Source organism: Bos taurus, chromosome 6 (genome assembly GCF_002263795.3).
Source record: "Bos taurus isolate L1 Dominette 01449 registration number 42190680 breed Hereford chromosome 6, ARS-UCD2.0, whole genome shotgun sequence".
In the NCBI taxonomy this organism is placed as follows: domain Eukaryota; kingdom Metazoa; phylum Chordata; class Mammalia; order Artiodactyla; family Bovidae; genus Bos; species Bos taurus.
The window spans coordinates 103,230,998-103,248,206 of NC_037333.1; the positions used below are offsets into that span (position 1 = coordinate 103,230,998).

The 17,209-nt window shown below is 50.0% G+C and overlaps 1 protein-coding gene across 1 annotated transcript in view; it reads left to right on the top strand.

Moving 5' to 3' along the window:
* C6H4orf50 (chromosome 6 C4orf50 homolog) overlaps positions 1 to 17,209 on the top strand; it is a 147,689-nt gene that overhangs the window by 60,096 nt on the left and 70,384 nt on the right. Inside the window, 3 exon segments of the mRNA XM_059887809.1 lie at positions 2,377 to 2,425; positions 4,385 to 4,506; positions 8,800 to 11,761. Of these exon segments, the coding sequence (XP_059743792.1) occupies positions 2,377 to 2,425; positions 4,385 to 4,506; positions 8,800 to 9,045 (417 nt within the window). The 3' untranslated portion in view covers positions 9,046 to 11,761.

A 17,209-nucleotide genomic window follows, 5' to 3' on the forward strand; every position in this document is an offset into this window, starting at 1 on the left:
AGCGAAACTGAGAGCCCTAAACTCCCTTAATTCATTAAATCAACGACCCCAAGCCTGGGCCTCCGAGGATCCAGGCAATTAGTTTCTCTTCATCTGCTGCCTTTTATGGAGAATATCCCCCAAAAAAATTTACCTGGGGAGAGAGGCAGGGGAGTGGAGTGTGTAGGGTGAGGCTTTATCCATCTATTACTCTGCGTGGAGCATTTGGTAGATGTTTACTCTTATTTGGTTCTGACAAGACCCTGCAAGGAGCATATTCGTGGCTCCACTCTGCAGATGGAGAGGGCAAGATTCAGAGAATTCAACTGAGTTGGCCAGGACCATGGAACCAGTAGGCGGAAGAGCCAGGTTCAACCTGAGGTTGCCTGGCTCCACGCCTCTCCAGGCTAATGGGATAAACAAGAAGCAGGAGAAATATCTGTAGATCTCTGATCACGTGCTGAATGCAGTGCCTCTGAAAGTAGTTTAGTGCCTATGAGGCTACTCTGTGCATACAAAGGCCAAGGAAACCTGAAGTCTGTGTCTAATAAAACTAACTCCAAACCCAGGTGCAAGCAAAAGCATTCCCTTGAAGCATAGCAGTGAGTGGAGAGAAGGAGACTGATTTGGGAATATAATTCCTGGAGGAGGAAGCACACAAAACTAGGCTTTTAAGGATGTAGATGGATGGTGTGAAGACCCTCTAGGCTGGGAGAACAGCATGTGCAAAGGCACTGGGGTGTGAAGGGTCTTGGTCCTTGAAGACACAGAGTTTTAGGAGGTGTGAGTGGAGTGTTCTGGGGGCAGGAAACGCAGTGAGAGAACAGGCACTGTGCCTGGTGCAGAGGGTTTCCGATAAGTGGTGCTGTGATTGGATTGGTATCAGAAGATGGTAGGGCCATCATCCACGCCCCTGTATATTTGTCTCTGGATTAGTCAGTCCATTTAGAGGGATAGTCAAAGAGCCCAGGTGTCCCAGTGCAGTGTAGAGGGGCTATGTGATAGGCAGGTGGCTGAACTCAGCCAAGGGGAGTCAGGGAAGATTTCATAGAGGTGGAGACACTTGGATTAGGTATTGATGTATACATAGAAGTTCACTAGAGAATGAGAGTGCAGAATCCTCCGGGCAGGAAGGTGGCCGGTGCAGTGGCTGGTGCAGATACTTGGTGGACACAGTGGAGTTGGGAGAAGGGAGCTATCACAGCTACACTGCACTCGGGGCCCCTTCCCCACTGGAAAACCCAAGAGAAAGCAAGATCTGGGCTGCTGGTCTGGAATCAACTCTAACCTGCCTTGAAGATCCAGCTGTCGCTCTTGTTGAACCCATTGGGAGCCGCCAGGCCAACTAGCTGAGTTCCTACTGCCACTTCAGCTCTTCCAGAGCCTGTGCACTTGTGGGGAAGAGGAGGACAATTGGTCCATGGAGTGGTGCAGGGACTTGGGTCCAGCCTGACCTGGATTCCTGAGTGCTCAGTCAGGGGCCGCAGGAGCAGCTCAGTGATCGGCTGTCACAAGGGGCTGGAAGGACCTTCATGCAGAGAGAGTATTTCTCCTGAAGACTCTCTTGTGTGGCTGCCCTCCTCGCCCTGCCCCCCTCCCAGCCTTTTTTGTTGTTGTCCAGTTGCGAAGTCATGTCCAACTCTTTGTGACCCCGTGGACTGCAGCACGCCAGACCTCCCTGTCCCTCATCATCTCCCGGACTTTGCCCAAGTTCATGTCCATTGCACTGGGGATGCCATCCAATCAAGTCATCCTCTGTCACCCTCTTCTCCTTCTGCCTTCCATCTTTCCCAGCATTAGGGTCTTTTTCAGTGAGTCAGCTCTTCTCATCAAATGGCCAAAGTATTGCAGCTTAAGCTTCAGCATCAGTCCTTCCAATGAGTATTCAGGGTTGATTTCCTTTAGGATTGACTGGTTTCATCTCCTTGCAGTCCAGGGGACTCTCAAGAGTCTTCTCCAACACCACAGTTCAAAAGCATCAATTCTTTGGTGCTCAGCCTTCTTTATGGTCCAACTCTCACATCTGGAAAGACCATAGACGTTTGACTATACAGACGTGTGCAAAGTTATATATTTGCTTTTTAACACATTGTCTATGTTTGTAACAGCTTTTAAAACCTGTTCATCAGTCTCCACTTGGAGATTCAATTTGAATAAAGGAAATGGAAGCTTTTCCTTACACCTGTATCATTGGGAGCAAATCCTGGACTCCCCTGAAGGTCCTGGGTGGAGGAGGGGGCGCCCTGCCTACACGTGTGCACACACAGGAAAGTGGATCCAGCCATAGGATGCACTTTCTGCAGGGGCCAGGGGCTGCTCTTTCCAGTTGTAGTCAAGTGTGGAAGGCTTTTCCTCCTGTGTCACGCAGAGTAACTGCTGGGATGTCTTTTCTTCCAGACAAGCCACCACCTGGACGTCGAGTCTGAGATGACGGCATTTGTCAGAGGTCAGTGCGATTTTCAGTTAGGAAGAGTCTGCATACTCAGACCAGTCCAGGCCAGCAAGACAATCTGACAGGTGGGCCAGGGTGGGGAAACGCCCACGGTCAAGTGCAGACGACTAAAGGAAACCAGAGCCTGCTGTCTTGCACTCTCTTTCCTGCTTGGCTTTGCCTTTTTGTTTCACTCTTAAGGAGAATATGTTAGAAAAGTACTGCCATACCCAAATGGCCAAATTCTGCAGCCCTGTAGTTTCACTCCTGGAAATTCATCCTGAGTAAATAATTCTGTGTGTGGAAAAGCTCAGTGGACAGGCATGTACATGCCAGGTTATTTATAACAGTGAAAAACTATTCAGGGAAACTCCAGTATTGTTAATTAACTCTTACTTATCAACTATGAGGGAATTCCCTGGTGGCTTTGTGGTAAAAGAATCCACCTGCAATGCAGGAGACCCAGGTTTGATTCCTGGGTCAGGAAGATCTCCTGGAGAAGAAACTGGCAACCCATTCCAGTATTCTCACCTGGGAAATTCCATGGACAGAGTATCCATGGAATCTACATCTACTGACTGTAGATGGGCTACAGTCAGTGGGATCACCAAGAGTCAGACACGACTGAGTGAACGTATGCTATGCTAAGTCACTTTAGTCGTTTCCGACTCTGTGCGACCCCACAGACAGCAGCCCACCAGGCTCCCCCGTCCCTGGGATTCTCCAGGCAAGAACACTGGGGTGGGCTGCCATTTCCTTCTCCAATGCATGAAAGTGAAAAGTGAAAGTGAAGTTGCTCAGCCGTGTCCGACTCTTAGCGACCCCATGGATTGCAGCCTAACAGGCTCCTCCGTCCATGGGATTTTCCAAGCAAGAGGTACTGGAGTGGGGCGCCATTGCCTTCTCTGGAGTGAACATATATACCACTGATATAACTGTACATGAATATCTGTGAATGACTGGCAGCTTAGGCTAGAAGATAAACTAAAATACCAACAAGGGTTACTTAGATGGTAACATGGGTGGGATTTTGTCGTTCTATTATTCTAATTATTAAAAAGAAAAGAATTTCCCTGAGCCTTATTTTACCAGTGCAGTGGACTGTCAGCCCTGGGGGAGGAGGCTTCCTAGGGGTGTATTTAGGGTTATTTTGTTTTAAGATGCTCAATCTAAAAGTGAAGAAAGTATGGATAATGTTACCTTTAGGCAACTGAGCTGCTCTTGATAACTGCTTGCTTAGAGATTCTTATTACTAGATTCTGTTCTTACCAGCTGTGTGATCTTGGATGAGTTAATTAACCTCTCTGAGCCCGGGACCCTTATCTTTAAAAGGAGGATAACGTGATCTTTTTCAGATATGTTAGTGCCTGGTATGTTGCATGGTGCCAACAAATAGGAAGAGAGACCTGGCTCCAGTTTTCCGCTGCTCAGGATGGACCGCCCCTTCTGTACCTTCAGCTTCCATCCCTGCAGTCTGGGTTGGCATCTGTTTTCACAGTTGGAGGCACATCAATTCTAGCTGGTCCTGCTTCTGCCACTAGTTTTTGCAAGCCTCCTCCTTCATCTGGGCTCAGCTTCTTCATCCTTGAAAGAAAGACGTGTACCAGATTGATGAAGTTACTTATTCACTCAGCATTTCTAAAGACTGCTGCGTTCCAGACCCCTATCGGTGTTGTAGGGTTTACAAAGATGAGCTGGCTTGCAGAGGTGGTGGTCCTTGTGCTGAAGGAGCTTATAGCCAGGCAGTAGATGGTGAAGCAGGCAGGCAGTTTTCTAGGATACCGGAAGACCACAGCAGTACCATCAGAGGGGTGTGGGTGTGGCACTCATAGAGTTCAAAGGCACCCTTCAAAAGAGGGACTTTGTCAGGGGGTGAAGGATCTGGGAATGAAAGAGAATGAAAAGGCTCAGAGACTTGCTGGTTTTTAGAATAGATTTCTGGATTGAAGTTTGACTGGGCATACCCTCTTCTAGTTCAGAAATGCCTCCTGAATCCCCAAATGGACAGTGTCCTGCAGAGACCTTTGCATTCAGAGACCTGGCCTATTCCTGAGGCTGAGTGGCCAGCATGGACAGCTGAACTGGATTCTTTGAAGGTGAGAAGACATCAGTCACTTAATTTTAAAAAAAAAAAATGATTTATTTTTCAGTTACTTCAGGTCTTAGTTGCATCATGCAGGATCTTTCATTGCAGCACGCAGGCTTCTCTGTAGTTGTGGTAAGCGGGCTCCAGAGAGGTCAGGCTCAGTGTATGTGGCACACCATCTTAGTTGCCCAGCATCACGTGGATTTGTAATTTCCCAACCAGGGATCAAACCCATGTCCCCTGCATTGGAAGGCAGATTCTTAACCACTGGACCACCAGGGAAGTCCCAGTCACTTAATTTCTTAAATAAACTGTTTTATTGAAGATATGGCTTCCCTGATGGCTCAGAGGTAATGCACATACAGAAGAGGGTACAACTCAGAGGTGTACAGCTCCATGAACTGCCGTGAAGCGATTTATGCTCATAAAGCCATCATCAGATCAAGAACTAGAAAGTGACCACAAAACACCCCCCCGCCCCGGTTTCCCTTATGTGTATATTTAGTTGCTCAGTCGTGTCCGACTCTTTGCAACCGTGTGGACTATAGCCCTCCAGAGTCCTCTGTCCATGGGATTCTTCAGATAAGAATACTGGAGTGGGTTGCCATGCCCTCCTCCAGGGGATCTTCCCGACCCAGGGATCAAACCCAGGTCTCCCAGATTGCAGGCAGATTCTTTACCATCTGAGCCACCAGGGAAACCCAAGAATACTGGAGTGGGTAACCTATCCCTTCTCCAGGGGAATGTCCCAACCCGGGAATCGAACTGAGGTCTCCTGCATTGCAGGCGGATTCTTTACCATATGAGCTACCAGGTTTCCCTTTTAGTCTCTTTTTATCCTCTGTTTTTTAATTTTCTCTTTTGTTCTGTGTTATTTTTGTGTTCTGTGTCGTTATTTTTGTGTTCTGTTTCTGGTTATTTTTGTGTGTTCTGTGTCTGGTTATTTTTCATTGAGTGCTAGACATCCTGTGTGAGAAAATATGAAGGCATATTTTGAGATTCTGTTTGATAGTATCTTCATCCAGACAGGGCTTTTTCCATTCTTCACACCAGAACTGTTTCAGAGATGAGTTTCATACTTATCAGATTTGTTTGTTTCTTGGTCACTCTTATTCATAGGGCCCAGCCTTTCAGGATTCTAAGCAAAAGACTGTAATGTTTATTAGTGTCCTTCCCCTAGCCCCTGCCCACCCCATGAGGCTGTCAAAAGCTCTGCTTAGCTTTCTGTTAGTGCTTCTCAGCTGCCACCCTCACACACAGGCTCCCCTTTCACTTGGAGGGGAAATACAACCTTCAAATGTGGGCCAGCTACACTTGGTTTCTCTCCTGTCTTGATTAGCTTTCTGTTAGTGCTTCTCAGCTGCCATCCTCACACACAGGCTCCCCTTTCACTTGGAGGGGAGATTCAACCTTCAAATGTGGGCCAGCTACACTTGGTTTCTCTCCTGTATTGAATTTTAGTCCCATGAATCCTCACAGTCTTTAGGGGCTCTCAGATGCTTTCAAGTAGATCTTTTGTTACATTCTGTCCAGCTTTCCTAGTTGCATTTACTCAAGGTTTGGTCCAGAATGTCCAAACCAGTCGGAGTCAGGGCTTCCCAGGTGGCACTAGTGGTAAGGAACCTGCCTGCCAACGCAGGAGATGTAAGAATCCCAGGTTCGATCCCTGGGTCGAGAAGATCCCTGGAGGAGGGTATGGCAGCCCATTGCAGTATTGCTGCCTGGAGGATACCATGGACAGAGGAGCCTGAGGGCTACAGTCCGTGGGGTCCCGAAGAGTCGGACGTGACTGAAGCTGACTTAGTAGCATGCAGTCGGAGCCAGAGCAACACTCTGTTTTCCCAGAGAAAACCTATTTTACTTATGAGATTTGAAATCTGACCGGCCTGAGTTCAAATCTCAGTTGTAATTCAGTGTGACTTTGGGCAGATTACTTACTGTGTCCATAAAATGGGGATAATGACGTCTACTGTTGATTTGAGGATAAAATCAGATAAGCAGAGTTGAATATGTGTCTGGAATATAAGAGATGCTCAAGAAAAAAGAATAGCAACCATTACTTAGGAGGAAACTGATCTTATTCTTAGCATTTTATTTCAACCTATGATTATTGTTTTTTTTCCTGTGGCTTCTTTCCTGCCTTCATGCTTATATTAATTTTTTTAATCTAACAAATGGAGCCAATATTTACCTCTCAGGGTCTCTGGGGAAATTCAATGAAATCATGCACATAATGCAATTACCATACTGCCTGACACAGGAGGTGTTCAATAAGTGACAGCTGTGTTATTGACTGACCTTAAGGTTTGTTTGTTTGTTTGTTTTTACTGATGGCTTTCATTTTGAATTACTTGTCTACAGGCTCATTATCTAATAATGAGAACGTCTTTCCAGCTCTGATCTTTTTCTAGGAAAATTACACCTGACTTTGGATCATAGACCTACCTTATCACAGGCAGGTAGAGGACATTTTAGGCAGAGGGAATGGTAACTGCAAAGACAGAGGGGAGAGCAATCCTATAACATGGGGGGCTGGCAAGAAATTAAACGAGGCTGAAGCATGAAGGAGAGGGGAGTCTAGGAGATCATAATGAAGATGCTGATGAGAACAACCATGAGAAAGAGCCCCGGCCCCTATATCTCTTTTTAACATTTATGTCTTTATTGTTCCTTTATTTTTGGCTGTGCTGGGTCTTCGTGGCTGCACTCGAGCTTTCTCTAGCTGTGGCGAGCGGGAGCTACTCTCTAATTGCAGTGCGTCGGCTTCTTGTTGCAGAGCATGGGCTCTACAGCTTGTGGGTTTCAGTGTTTGCTGTTGTGGCCCATAGAGCTCTAGAGCATGGGCTCAGTGGTCGTGGTTCACAGGCTTAGTTGCCCCATGGCATGTGGAATCTTCCCGAACCAGGGATCAAATTCATGTCCCCTGCACTGGCAGGCGAATGCTTGACCACAGGAACACCAGGGAAGTCCTGCCTTCATTTCTTGACTACATACGCTGTGCAGTACATCAGCTTATCCAGTACTCACTATAAACCCACAAAACAGATCTCAACATTCGTTCCACTTCACTGTGAGTAAAGGTGTGGCACAGAGAGGATAAGTAGCCAGGTCACACGGCTGGAGCGCTGGGGTCCCCACCCGGACAGCCTGCCTCGCGAGCTGGCACTCTGGGCATCATGCGTCCAGATTGTGCTGGGCCTTCATTGAGGGGGTTAAAAGTTGTCCCTCCTGCCCTCGTTGAGGTTACAGTCTAGAGTTCGATGTGAGAAAACACCATCCAATGTCTGCAGTCAGCGATATTGGGCAGAAACCGATAGCCAAGCTTTTGAGGAAAAAGTTGGAGCATAAATTGAATGAACGGACCAACCCAAGCGCATCGTAATACTCTCACGGTTCCAGGTTTCTCAGGTGCTCCTCAGCCTTCCTCAGAGTTCTCACCATCCCATAGAAGGCCACTGGATGACAACTCCTGTACCGGAATGATCTCAAGGCCACACGATAGTTTACCGCGAGATGACAGAACGGTTGATGTAAATATCTTTGTTCAGTACTGTACACAGTACCGAGCCCATAGGAGGCCTTGTTGAGTGGATTTGGAAAAAGAACGAGGCAGTGGAAAGGAGCTGTTGGGTGATTTCTCTAGAAGGTCACGCTCACACCTCGTCCATCCCCAGCGTTGTATTTCGCCCGCAGCCTTGGTTCTGTTCAGTTGTAACAGGCATTGAGCAGAGCTCTCTGCCCTGCAGAAAAACAGATTGCCAGCCGTCTCTCTGGGCCGGCTTTGGGTAAGAGCTTCCCATAGTGAAAATGAACTCTAAATGACACCAGGGGATTAATGACCTAGAAGCAAAACGGGGTCATTTTTTGAAGGGCAGTAACTAAATTTGTCACATGTCACAATTATTTTATGGTTGAGCTTAGAGGAAAAAATGAAAAAGGGGAGGAAGGAGGTTGGCATCCAGTGGACACTGGCTTCCTTTTAATGAGAAGGTCACCATCTCTTGTCACTGTGAACCACACACAAAATTTACAGAGGACATCACTCTACAGAGATACCAGTCATGGTCTTCCCAGGCCTTCAGACCCGGGGTTTGAGCCTTCCCCACCCCCATCTCTGCTTCCATCCATAACTCAGTGCTGATGGCGTGTGCCTCGCTGAAATGTATTAGAAGCTTCCAGGCACAGAAAGTGCTCAATAGATGTTCATTACCATTGCCATCTCTTCCTTGGATAAAATGTGGGGTCAGAGGGGCTTTTATGAACATTAGAAGCAGAGACCATTTCATTGTGCTCTTGCCTCCAGCTTCCCCTGCCCTCAGGACTGATGGCTGATCCTGAAATATGCCAGGCTTCCGTCACCATGGAACCAGGGCTCCCTGTGCAATGTCTGCAAGAAAAAGGCGGAACGTCCTGTCCTGGCCTCCAGTCTGATGATCTCCTGCCGTCCCCCGAGCTCCTGAGCCCCGCACGGATCCTGGCTTTGCACCAAGAGCTTCGACGAAGCTTCAGCAGCACTTCCCAGGTCAATAAATCACCACTGGAGTTATAAATAGAACTGGGCTGTGCACTCTCTGGGGGCCATTTCCTCCACACCATAAATAATTTGAAGCAGAACTTTCAGAGAGCGTTTTAAGAAATTGGTAGCAATCAAACCCCTCATTCTGTGGCAAGTGGCTTTGCCTGTGGCTTAGGGAGCTGTGGTGATTGTCAGAGCTCAGGAGATGCACTGGACTTGCAAATTTTTAGGAGCGCAGCTTTGCAAACGTCCAGGCAGCAAAGGGAATATAGACTGTTCCCAAACCTACCAAGTGGCTGGCCCAGTGGCTCTCCACTGGATGTGATCCCCATCCCCCACCCCCACGCCCAGGGCAGAATTTGACAATGTCAATATTTTTGTTGTCACAACTGGGAAGCTGCTGCTGGCATCTAGCAGGTAGAAGTCAGAGATGCTGCTCACCGCCCTCCAGTGCCTGGGATAGCCTCCTAAAACAAAAAGAGTCATCCCGCCCAGGTGTCAGCAGTGCCAGGTTGGGAGGTCCTGACCTGATCTAATAGCTCCTAACCTTGTCAGCTGCAGAGAACTGTTTGGTTACGTTCCTACCTGAGGCCCCTCCCCACGTTTTAAAAGATTTTTGTCTACCAAAGGAGATGCTTGATTGAAGTCATTATCTCTTTTACATTTTCGAACATTAAAACCACTTAGAACTTTCCGATAAGTCCATTCATTCAACAGACATTTGTGGAATCCAGCGTATGCCAGGCAATAAGATATGAGGGAGAAGGAGGTGAGGTCACGTTGGTCCCTGCCCTGGGGGCTCACAGGGCAACAGAGAGACGCAGGTGTAAACATTTCACCATGCACTCGTGGTTAAGTGTGTCCTGGGACGTGAGACGAAGGCAAGGGCTGGTTCTGCCTGGCTTGGGGGAATGGGAAGTCATTCAGGAAGGAAGCCCAACGAGGTGCTGAATACATGGGTGAGGTGGGGAAGGGTCTTACAGTCAGAGGGAACAGCAGGGGCCAAAGTCTGAGGCATGAAACTTCCCGGTGTGCAACCAGAGCGGAAGCAGGTAGGGCAGCCCGTTGCCAAGCCAGGTGCTAAGAGTCGCTGCCTCATCCCTACCCAGCACCACTTACCTTCTCTGGGAAGGAGACCCTGTCCTGACCTGGGTGTAGGACCCAGGGGTAGAAGAAGAGGCGAGGGGGCTCAGGTCACGTTAGCCCAGACCCTGTGCCCCCGGCTTACCCATCAGAGACATCATCTCTCTCCTTGGGAGAGGCTGGAGGGAAGGTCAGAGTTACCCTCCTAACTCTGTTCCCACCTGGAAGCAGCTGTCATGGGAGGCCAAGGAAGGACCAGGACAGGCAAACCAAGGGCTCCCGGAGCAGTAGGCAAAACCTATTGATTTTATTTTAATGTATTTTCACTTTTTATGCTGAAATGAACAATGCAAAGAGTTCCCACACAGCCTCACCCAGCTTCCTCGAAGTTAACACCCCAGGTGCCTAACCAGAGCACAAGGAATGAAATGAATAGATTGATTTTGAGGAACCCTGGGAGGCCATCAAGACATAAGGAAAGCACCTCCGAGAGCGAGCATCGGCTCACCAGGCTGCTACCGTCTTCATTAGCCCATGGGATGTGTCATGGGTAATCACGATCATCCACGGTTCCTTGGATGGGTTTACCCATGGATCCACCCATTCATTTGTTCAGTAAGCATTTGATTTAACTGCCACGTGAGCGCCGGGACCTCGGGGAGGTGCTGGGAAACAGGAAGAAAGCAGATGCCTGTCTCCAGCCTCCAGGACCTCCTAGAAGATGGCCCCATCACACACAGAGTCCCCAGATTGGCATGTCGTCCTCACCTTCATGATCTGAACCAGCCCCGCCACCCCGTGACTGCCGATTGTGTGGCATCCTGCAGAGACCTTCACTACGCTGGTTTGCACTCGCCTCTTTTGCCCTCTCCCTCCTTTTTTTCTGGAACAATGCCATTCACTCTGAGCACTGGGACTACGCTCAAGACAAGCTGGGAAACGGGTGACGTTGGGGTGAGCAGCCAGCTGAGCTGCAGGACCGAGCCCGCCGGAGGCAGTCAAGGCCATTTCTGGTTCCCAGACACTCCCGCCAGGTTCAGACATTGGTGTCCTTGAGTGCTTCCTTCCGCCACTGCTCACGTTCGGGGCCTCAGCAGAGAGGCCATGGGGGAAAATCCATTAAAGAAGTCACAGCAGTCTTGGCAGCGTAACCCGATGATTCCATAATAAATCACAGTCTGAAGACAGGAGCCACTTAGTACCCTGAGCCAGGAGTCCCACCTGGAGTGGCACTTTGGATCTCCTCGCACTGGGTCACTGCTTTGTATGGTGATTCCTCCCGGTGGCACTTTTGCGAGGGCAGACTCTGGAAACTTTCTGGCCTGAACCATAGATTCCAGCCCTTGGAAGGGACCCTATGTTCCCCTGCCGCCCCAGGTGGACCTGATGGGACCAGGGCCCAGCTTGGTCAAAACTTCCCAGGCTGGGGACAGGACCTTCCCAGGGTGACCAAGCAAGGTCAGGCAGGAACTTGACCCACCGGAGCTGGCTCAGGCCGCCCCATGCTTCAGGAGTGACCCAAGGCCTCTGGAGATGAGCCAGATGGGTCAGCCTGGCCGCCTCTGCGGAAAGCAATTCATCACATGGCTGTCAGCAAGCTGCAGCCATGGCCTTCTTGGTGAAGCCCGGCCGAGCTATGCAGAACGGGAGCCCTGCACACAGCAAGGTAAATGCACATCCCACCCCGACTCCTGTGAACAGGCCCCACCTGGGCTTTTAGGCAAATCCGATGAGAGAGTTGGCTTGGCTGGTGGCCAGGCAGTACTAGCGTTCAGTGCAGTCTCTCCCTGCACCTGATTCACTGCTGTTCACTGCCGTGCCCTTCTGGGAGGCATTTTGTTCCTGTGTCAAAGCGATCTATTGAGCAAATATTTCCCTGAGCATCTGCCTGTCAGGGGCAGATGAGAAGCTGGGGGCCGGGTCTCAGGAGTCTCACTCTAGGTCCCCATCCTCCAGGCTGCTGGGGGGATGGTTGCACAGATGGAGCAGACGGAGTGGCATAAGCAGGGTGTGGCAGGGAGCATGCAGGGGCCAAGGGCGCAAAGCTGTGGCTGACCAGCGAGGGAGGGGTCAGGGAGGGCTTCCTGGAGGAAGTGATGACTGAGGTGGGCCCTGGAGGTGAGTAGAGCTTGGCCAGGGAGGGAGGCCTTGCGGGTAGGGGCAATCACACGGGCAAAGGCTAGGGGTAGTGTCGGGGGTAGGAGATGGGAGGTGGATGGGTAAAACATCTTTCTACAGTCCCCCAGTGAAAAGTGATGCTTTTTTTTGCAATACTATTATGAGTTTCCTGTGTGATTTTACAAGGGTTGTTAGTGTGCATGCATGCTAAGTCACTTCAGTCATGTCCGACTCTTTGCGACTGTATGGACTATAGCCCACCATGTTCCTCTGTCCATGGGATTTCCCTAGCAAGAATGCTGAAGTGGGTTGCCGTTTCCTCCTCCAAGGGACCTTCCTGACCCAGGGATCAAACCCATGTCTCTTGCATCTCCTGATTGTTGGTCTAGGGAAGACATTTTCATGTTTCAAAATTCAGAAGGCGCAGAAGTCTGCATGATGCAAGTTTCCTTCCCACCCCTGTTTCGGGCTCCCCTCCCAAGAGGCAAACGCGACCCAGCTTCTTAAGACTCCTTCCAGAGACACTCTGTATATCCTGCACGGTCACCTCCCACGTGTGCTCACCCCTCTTCCACCCCGAGGAGCATTATTACACACTCTGGCCTGTGCTTTGCTTATTTCAGTTCCTACAGCTTGGTGATAATTCCACATGAGAACATAAATTTCTCATTCATTTTCTAAACAGTTGCACTGTTGGGAATTCTCTGGTGGTCCACTGGTTAGGGTGCTTCCCAGGTGACGCTCATGGTAAAGAACCCGCCTGCCAATGCAGGAGACATAAGTGTAGGTTCGATCCCTGGGCCGGGAAGATCCCCTGGAGGAGGGCATGGCTACCCACTCCAGTGTTCTTGCCTGGAGAATCCCATGGACAGAGGAGCCTGGTGGGCTACAGTCCATGGGGTCACAAAGAGTCAGATATGACTGAAGCAACCTAGCACACATGCACCGTGCCCGTGTGATTGGACTTGGTGCCTTCACTGCCGCCAGGGCCCGGGTTCAATCCCTGGTCAGGAAACTAAGATCCTGCAAGCTGAATAGTATACCAAAAAAACCCACAAAAACCATATTTTAAAGAACAGTTGCACTGTTTTCCATTGTGTGGACAGCCCCGCTTCAATGGACATGTGCATTGTTTCTGATCTTTTGCTGTTAAATCCAGGACTGTCACGACGATGCTTGCCCATCCATCTCTTTACTCATGTGTGAATTCATCTGAGGGCAGATTCCTGGAATCTGGAATTTCTGGGTCAGAGCAGAAAAGCTTTTGTCACTCTGAGAGCCCTGCCCACCCCCACTCCCCAGCCCACTCTGAAGCTGCGTGGCTTTCACCCACCCTTGCGACGCTTGGCGGTCCCTGCTGTCATGCACGCAAGGATGTGCTCTTTCAATTTAGCCTTTCCTTTCTGAGCCCCTGCCATGGATGGGCCAGCGTGGCTTCAGGTGGTGAACTAGACAGACAGGGCCCTGTCCTCAGGAGGAGGGGGGACGTTGGACTGGGGAGACAGCTCAGTGGACAGCACCTGCTTCCTGACCTCAGGGAGAGACCATCGGGTTTCCAATCTGCAGGCGCATCCCTCCTTTTTTTGCTCTGATGCTGGGAGGCAGGTGGCCCAGGACCTGAGCACACCCGCCCTGTTTGGCTCCTCCCCTCACCTTACCTCTCTGTGCCTCAGTTTTTTCATCTGTACAATGGGGACACAACCTAGGGTGGGTGTGAGTGAGTGAGGAAAAGCACTAAAAAGAGGGGACATGGTGAGAACGCCAGGAATGCTGCTGTTGTTTCCTCTCCGTGAGGGTGATGTGAAGAACCGGAATGAGGAGGAATCAGGGAAGTTGAGGGTGACGAGGAGAGGATGCCGATGCTGGTGGCACAGGTGGAGACAGGGCTTAGGACTGCAAAAGCTCTCGGAGGAACATCTGTAAGGAGATTGGGAGACAGTGACGGTGCTGCTGAGGGTCTGTGTGTGGTGATACAGCCAAGCTTGTCCAGGGCTGTAAGGAGCCTGCCAGGAGCTTTTCAACACTGACGGTCACAGGAGCTCAATTCCTGTGCGGGAACTGCTGCTGTTTCCTCCAGGATCTTTGGTCCTTCTCCTTGGTCTGCCTGTTCCTGGAAAGCTTCCCCACGGCTTTGAGGGCATCTTTGTCCAGGTCTTCGGGAGGCAGTCTGGGCTGGTATCGCTCACTTCCTAAAAGCCCCTGTTCATCAACCATAAGGAAGCTCATTTATGCTGCTTGGGCCAGTCCTTCTTGCTTCATTTGACTCTCGTTAAAAATGAACAGATCTAACGTGGGCCATTCAGTATGAGCTGTGCAGCTCTGCCATCATCAGCTGTGTGACCTTGAGCAAGATGCTTGCCCACTCTGTGCCTCAATTTCCTTCTTCTGATGACAGTAACAAATTCACCTCCCAAAGTGTATTCCAGAAGGATTAAGCAGAGGCTAGATGCCTGCATCGTAACTGCTTGTGGTGTTGATGTTATTTTTAAGTTTAACTTGCTGGTATGCCTTCAAGTAGAAAGCCAACATTCCCCACCATCCAGAGAAAATGTTTTCAAAAATACAGAAATTACTGGTAAGCATGGAAAATAATTTCCTGAGCTGCTTCTCCCCCTCCAACTCCTGGTGAGTCCGAATCTGCAGGACCAGCCCAGCCTCAGATGCTGACGTTCAGCCCTTCAGGGATTTAATCAACAATTCTTCCAGCTTTATCTACCCTCTGCTCCATCCACAGGGTGACCAACACGCCCATAGCACTTGCCCTCCTGTCCGCTCTGCCTAACCTATCCTCCTTGAGAGCAGTTCCAGAGTGCAACAGCGCAGGCTCTGGCCTCAAAAGTCCACCTGCCATTTCCTTTCTGTGTGACCTTGGGCCCCTCGGGACCTCAGTATTCTCATCTATAAAATGGGGACATTTAAAGGACCTCGTATCTTAGGGAGACAGTTTAGTGCACAGAACTCAGCTCATTGTGCAAGATATTATTACTGTCGTTGTTGCTTTTAAGTTCTCTACCTGCTAAAGTCAAGGCTCAGCGTGTCTTCCCATTCCTGGAATTGCATAAAACACAGTGCCCCCCACTGACCAGATAACAGCCATCACCACCCCAGACACTGGGCACTCATGGCTTTTATGCAGTGTATCTCTGAAATTCCTCACTGATCAGCTTGTGAAGGATGGTGGTTTATCCCCATTATGCAGCTGAGAAAACTGAGGTTCACAGATAACCCAGACAGGTAGAGCCCTGGATCTGAGCCCCAGTCTGTCTGGCTCTGACTCTGAAATTAGTTTTTTCTCCACTGGACCTTGAATCCCAGAGCGTGACACACAGGTCCTCACGCATGTACCTGTGTGATCCACCTTGCCCCCTGTATGTCCCTGTCTCTGTCCAAGGAGTTAAAGGGACTTAAGGAACAGATATGGATACCAGGAAGCCTGCACACAGCAGTGAAGACCCAGTAGAGCCAAAAATAAAGGAAAGTAAATAAATTTTTAAAAAATAATCTGTATTACAGAGTGAAAACTTAAGGCCAAATAATAATTGATGGTAGGAGAGAATAACTATATGCCCCACACTAAGGTTGTGGGCAGCTTTGACAATTGAATGGGAAAAATATGATTTCTGAGCTTCCTGGTGGTCAAGGCAAACGGGGGGAATAACATGGGTTTGATTGCACTGAATCTCCAGTGAAAGGAAGCAGACTAGAGAATTTTCCTTCAAGCTCTGACCTCCTACGGGACTCATCCTGAGGGTCTCTGTACAGTGGAAGGAGGGTAAACAGTGGCTCGTGTCCCTAGGAGGACACCCGCTCAACCATGTGGGCTATGGAGGGAGGGCCATCTCATAAAAGCTGCTTCCTGGATTTCCCTAGTGGCGCGGTGGACAAGAATCCACTTGCCAATGCAGGGGACACAGGTTCCATCCCTGGTCTGGGATGATCCCACATGCCGCGGGCAACCACGGAGGTGGCGCGCCCATGCGCCACAACTACTGAGCCCACACTCTAGGTCTCGAGAACCATGACGAATGAGCCCGAGTGCCACAACGAGAAAAACCACCCCAGTAAGAAGACTGGGCATTGCAACAAAGAGTAGCCTCCCCGCGTGCTGCAACAAAGACCCAGAGCAACCTGAATTTAAAAAAATAAAATCTAATAGAAAATAAAGTTTAAAAAAATAAGCTGCTTCACGCCCCCATCTGTGCCATGGGCCACACCCACCTTCACGGGGTTCTCACAGCTCCTTGGGCTCACGGCATCATCACTCGCCCTTTAAGGTGAGACCACATAGACACCCCTGGTGTTAAGTTTTCTTGGCCTGTAGGGGACAAAGCTCTCAGAAGGGGTGCCAGCCTGCCATGCTCCTAAGCCCTGCCTCTCTGCCACGCTGCCTGGCTCAGGGATGCCTGGCGCTTGGATTACTGCCCAGAGCTAATCCCCTCCATTATTCCTCCCAACCCCCTCCCTCTCTCTACTCCCCACTCTCCCTTCCCCCACCCACCTGCAGCCCTCCCCCACAGGCAGGCACATCAATTCTCCCCTTGGCTATAAATCTCCGCCAAAAGCTCCCAAGGGCCCCCAAGCCCTCCAGGGCTCCGCTCCAAAGCGTGCAGCTCTGACTGCTGGCAGCTGAGAGTAATTGAGCAACGGGAAGCAGGTGTGAGGCTGGAGGTGGGGAGAGTTGGGGGCAGGGCTCACTGCTTCCAGCTGCTGCTGTGGCTTCTGCTACCCTCATCCCGGGGACTAGGACCCCTGGTGTTTGCCTCACACTGGGCAAGACCCCAGAGTCAATATCCTCTACCACACACACACACACACACACACACACACACACAGGGAAGACTACAGACAGAAGGTGATGGGTTAAATCTCAATGGCCTCAATATACAATTCCCTATCATTCAGTTCAGTCGCTCAGTCGTGTCCGACTCTTTGTTACCCCATGAACCACAGCACGCCAGGCCTCCCTGTCCATCACCAACTCCTGGAGTCCACCCAA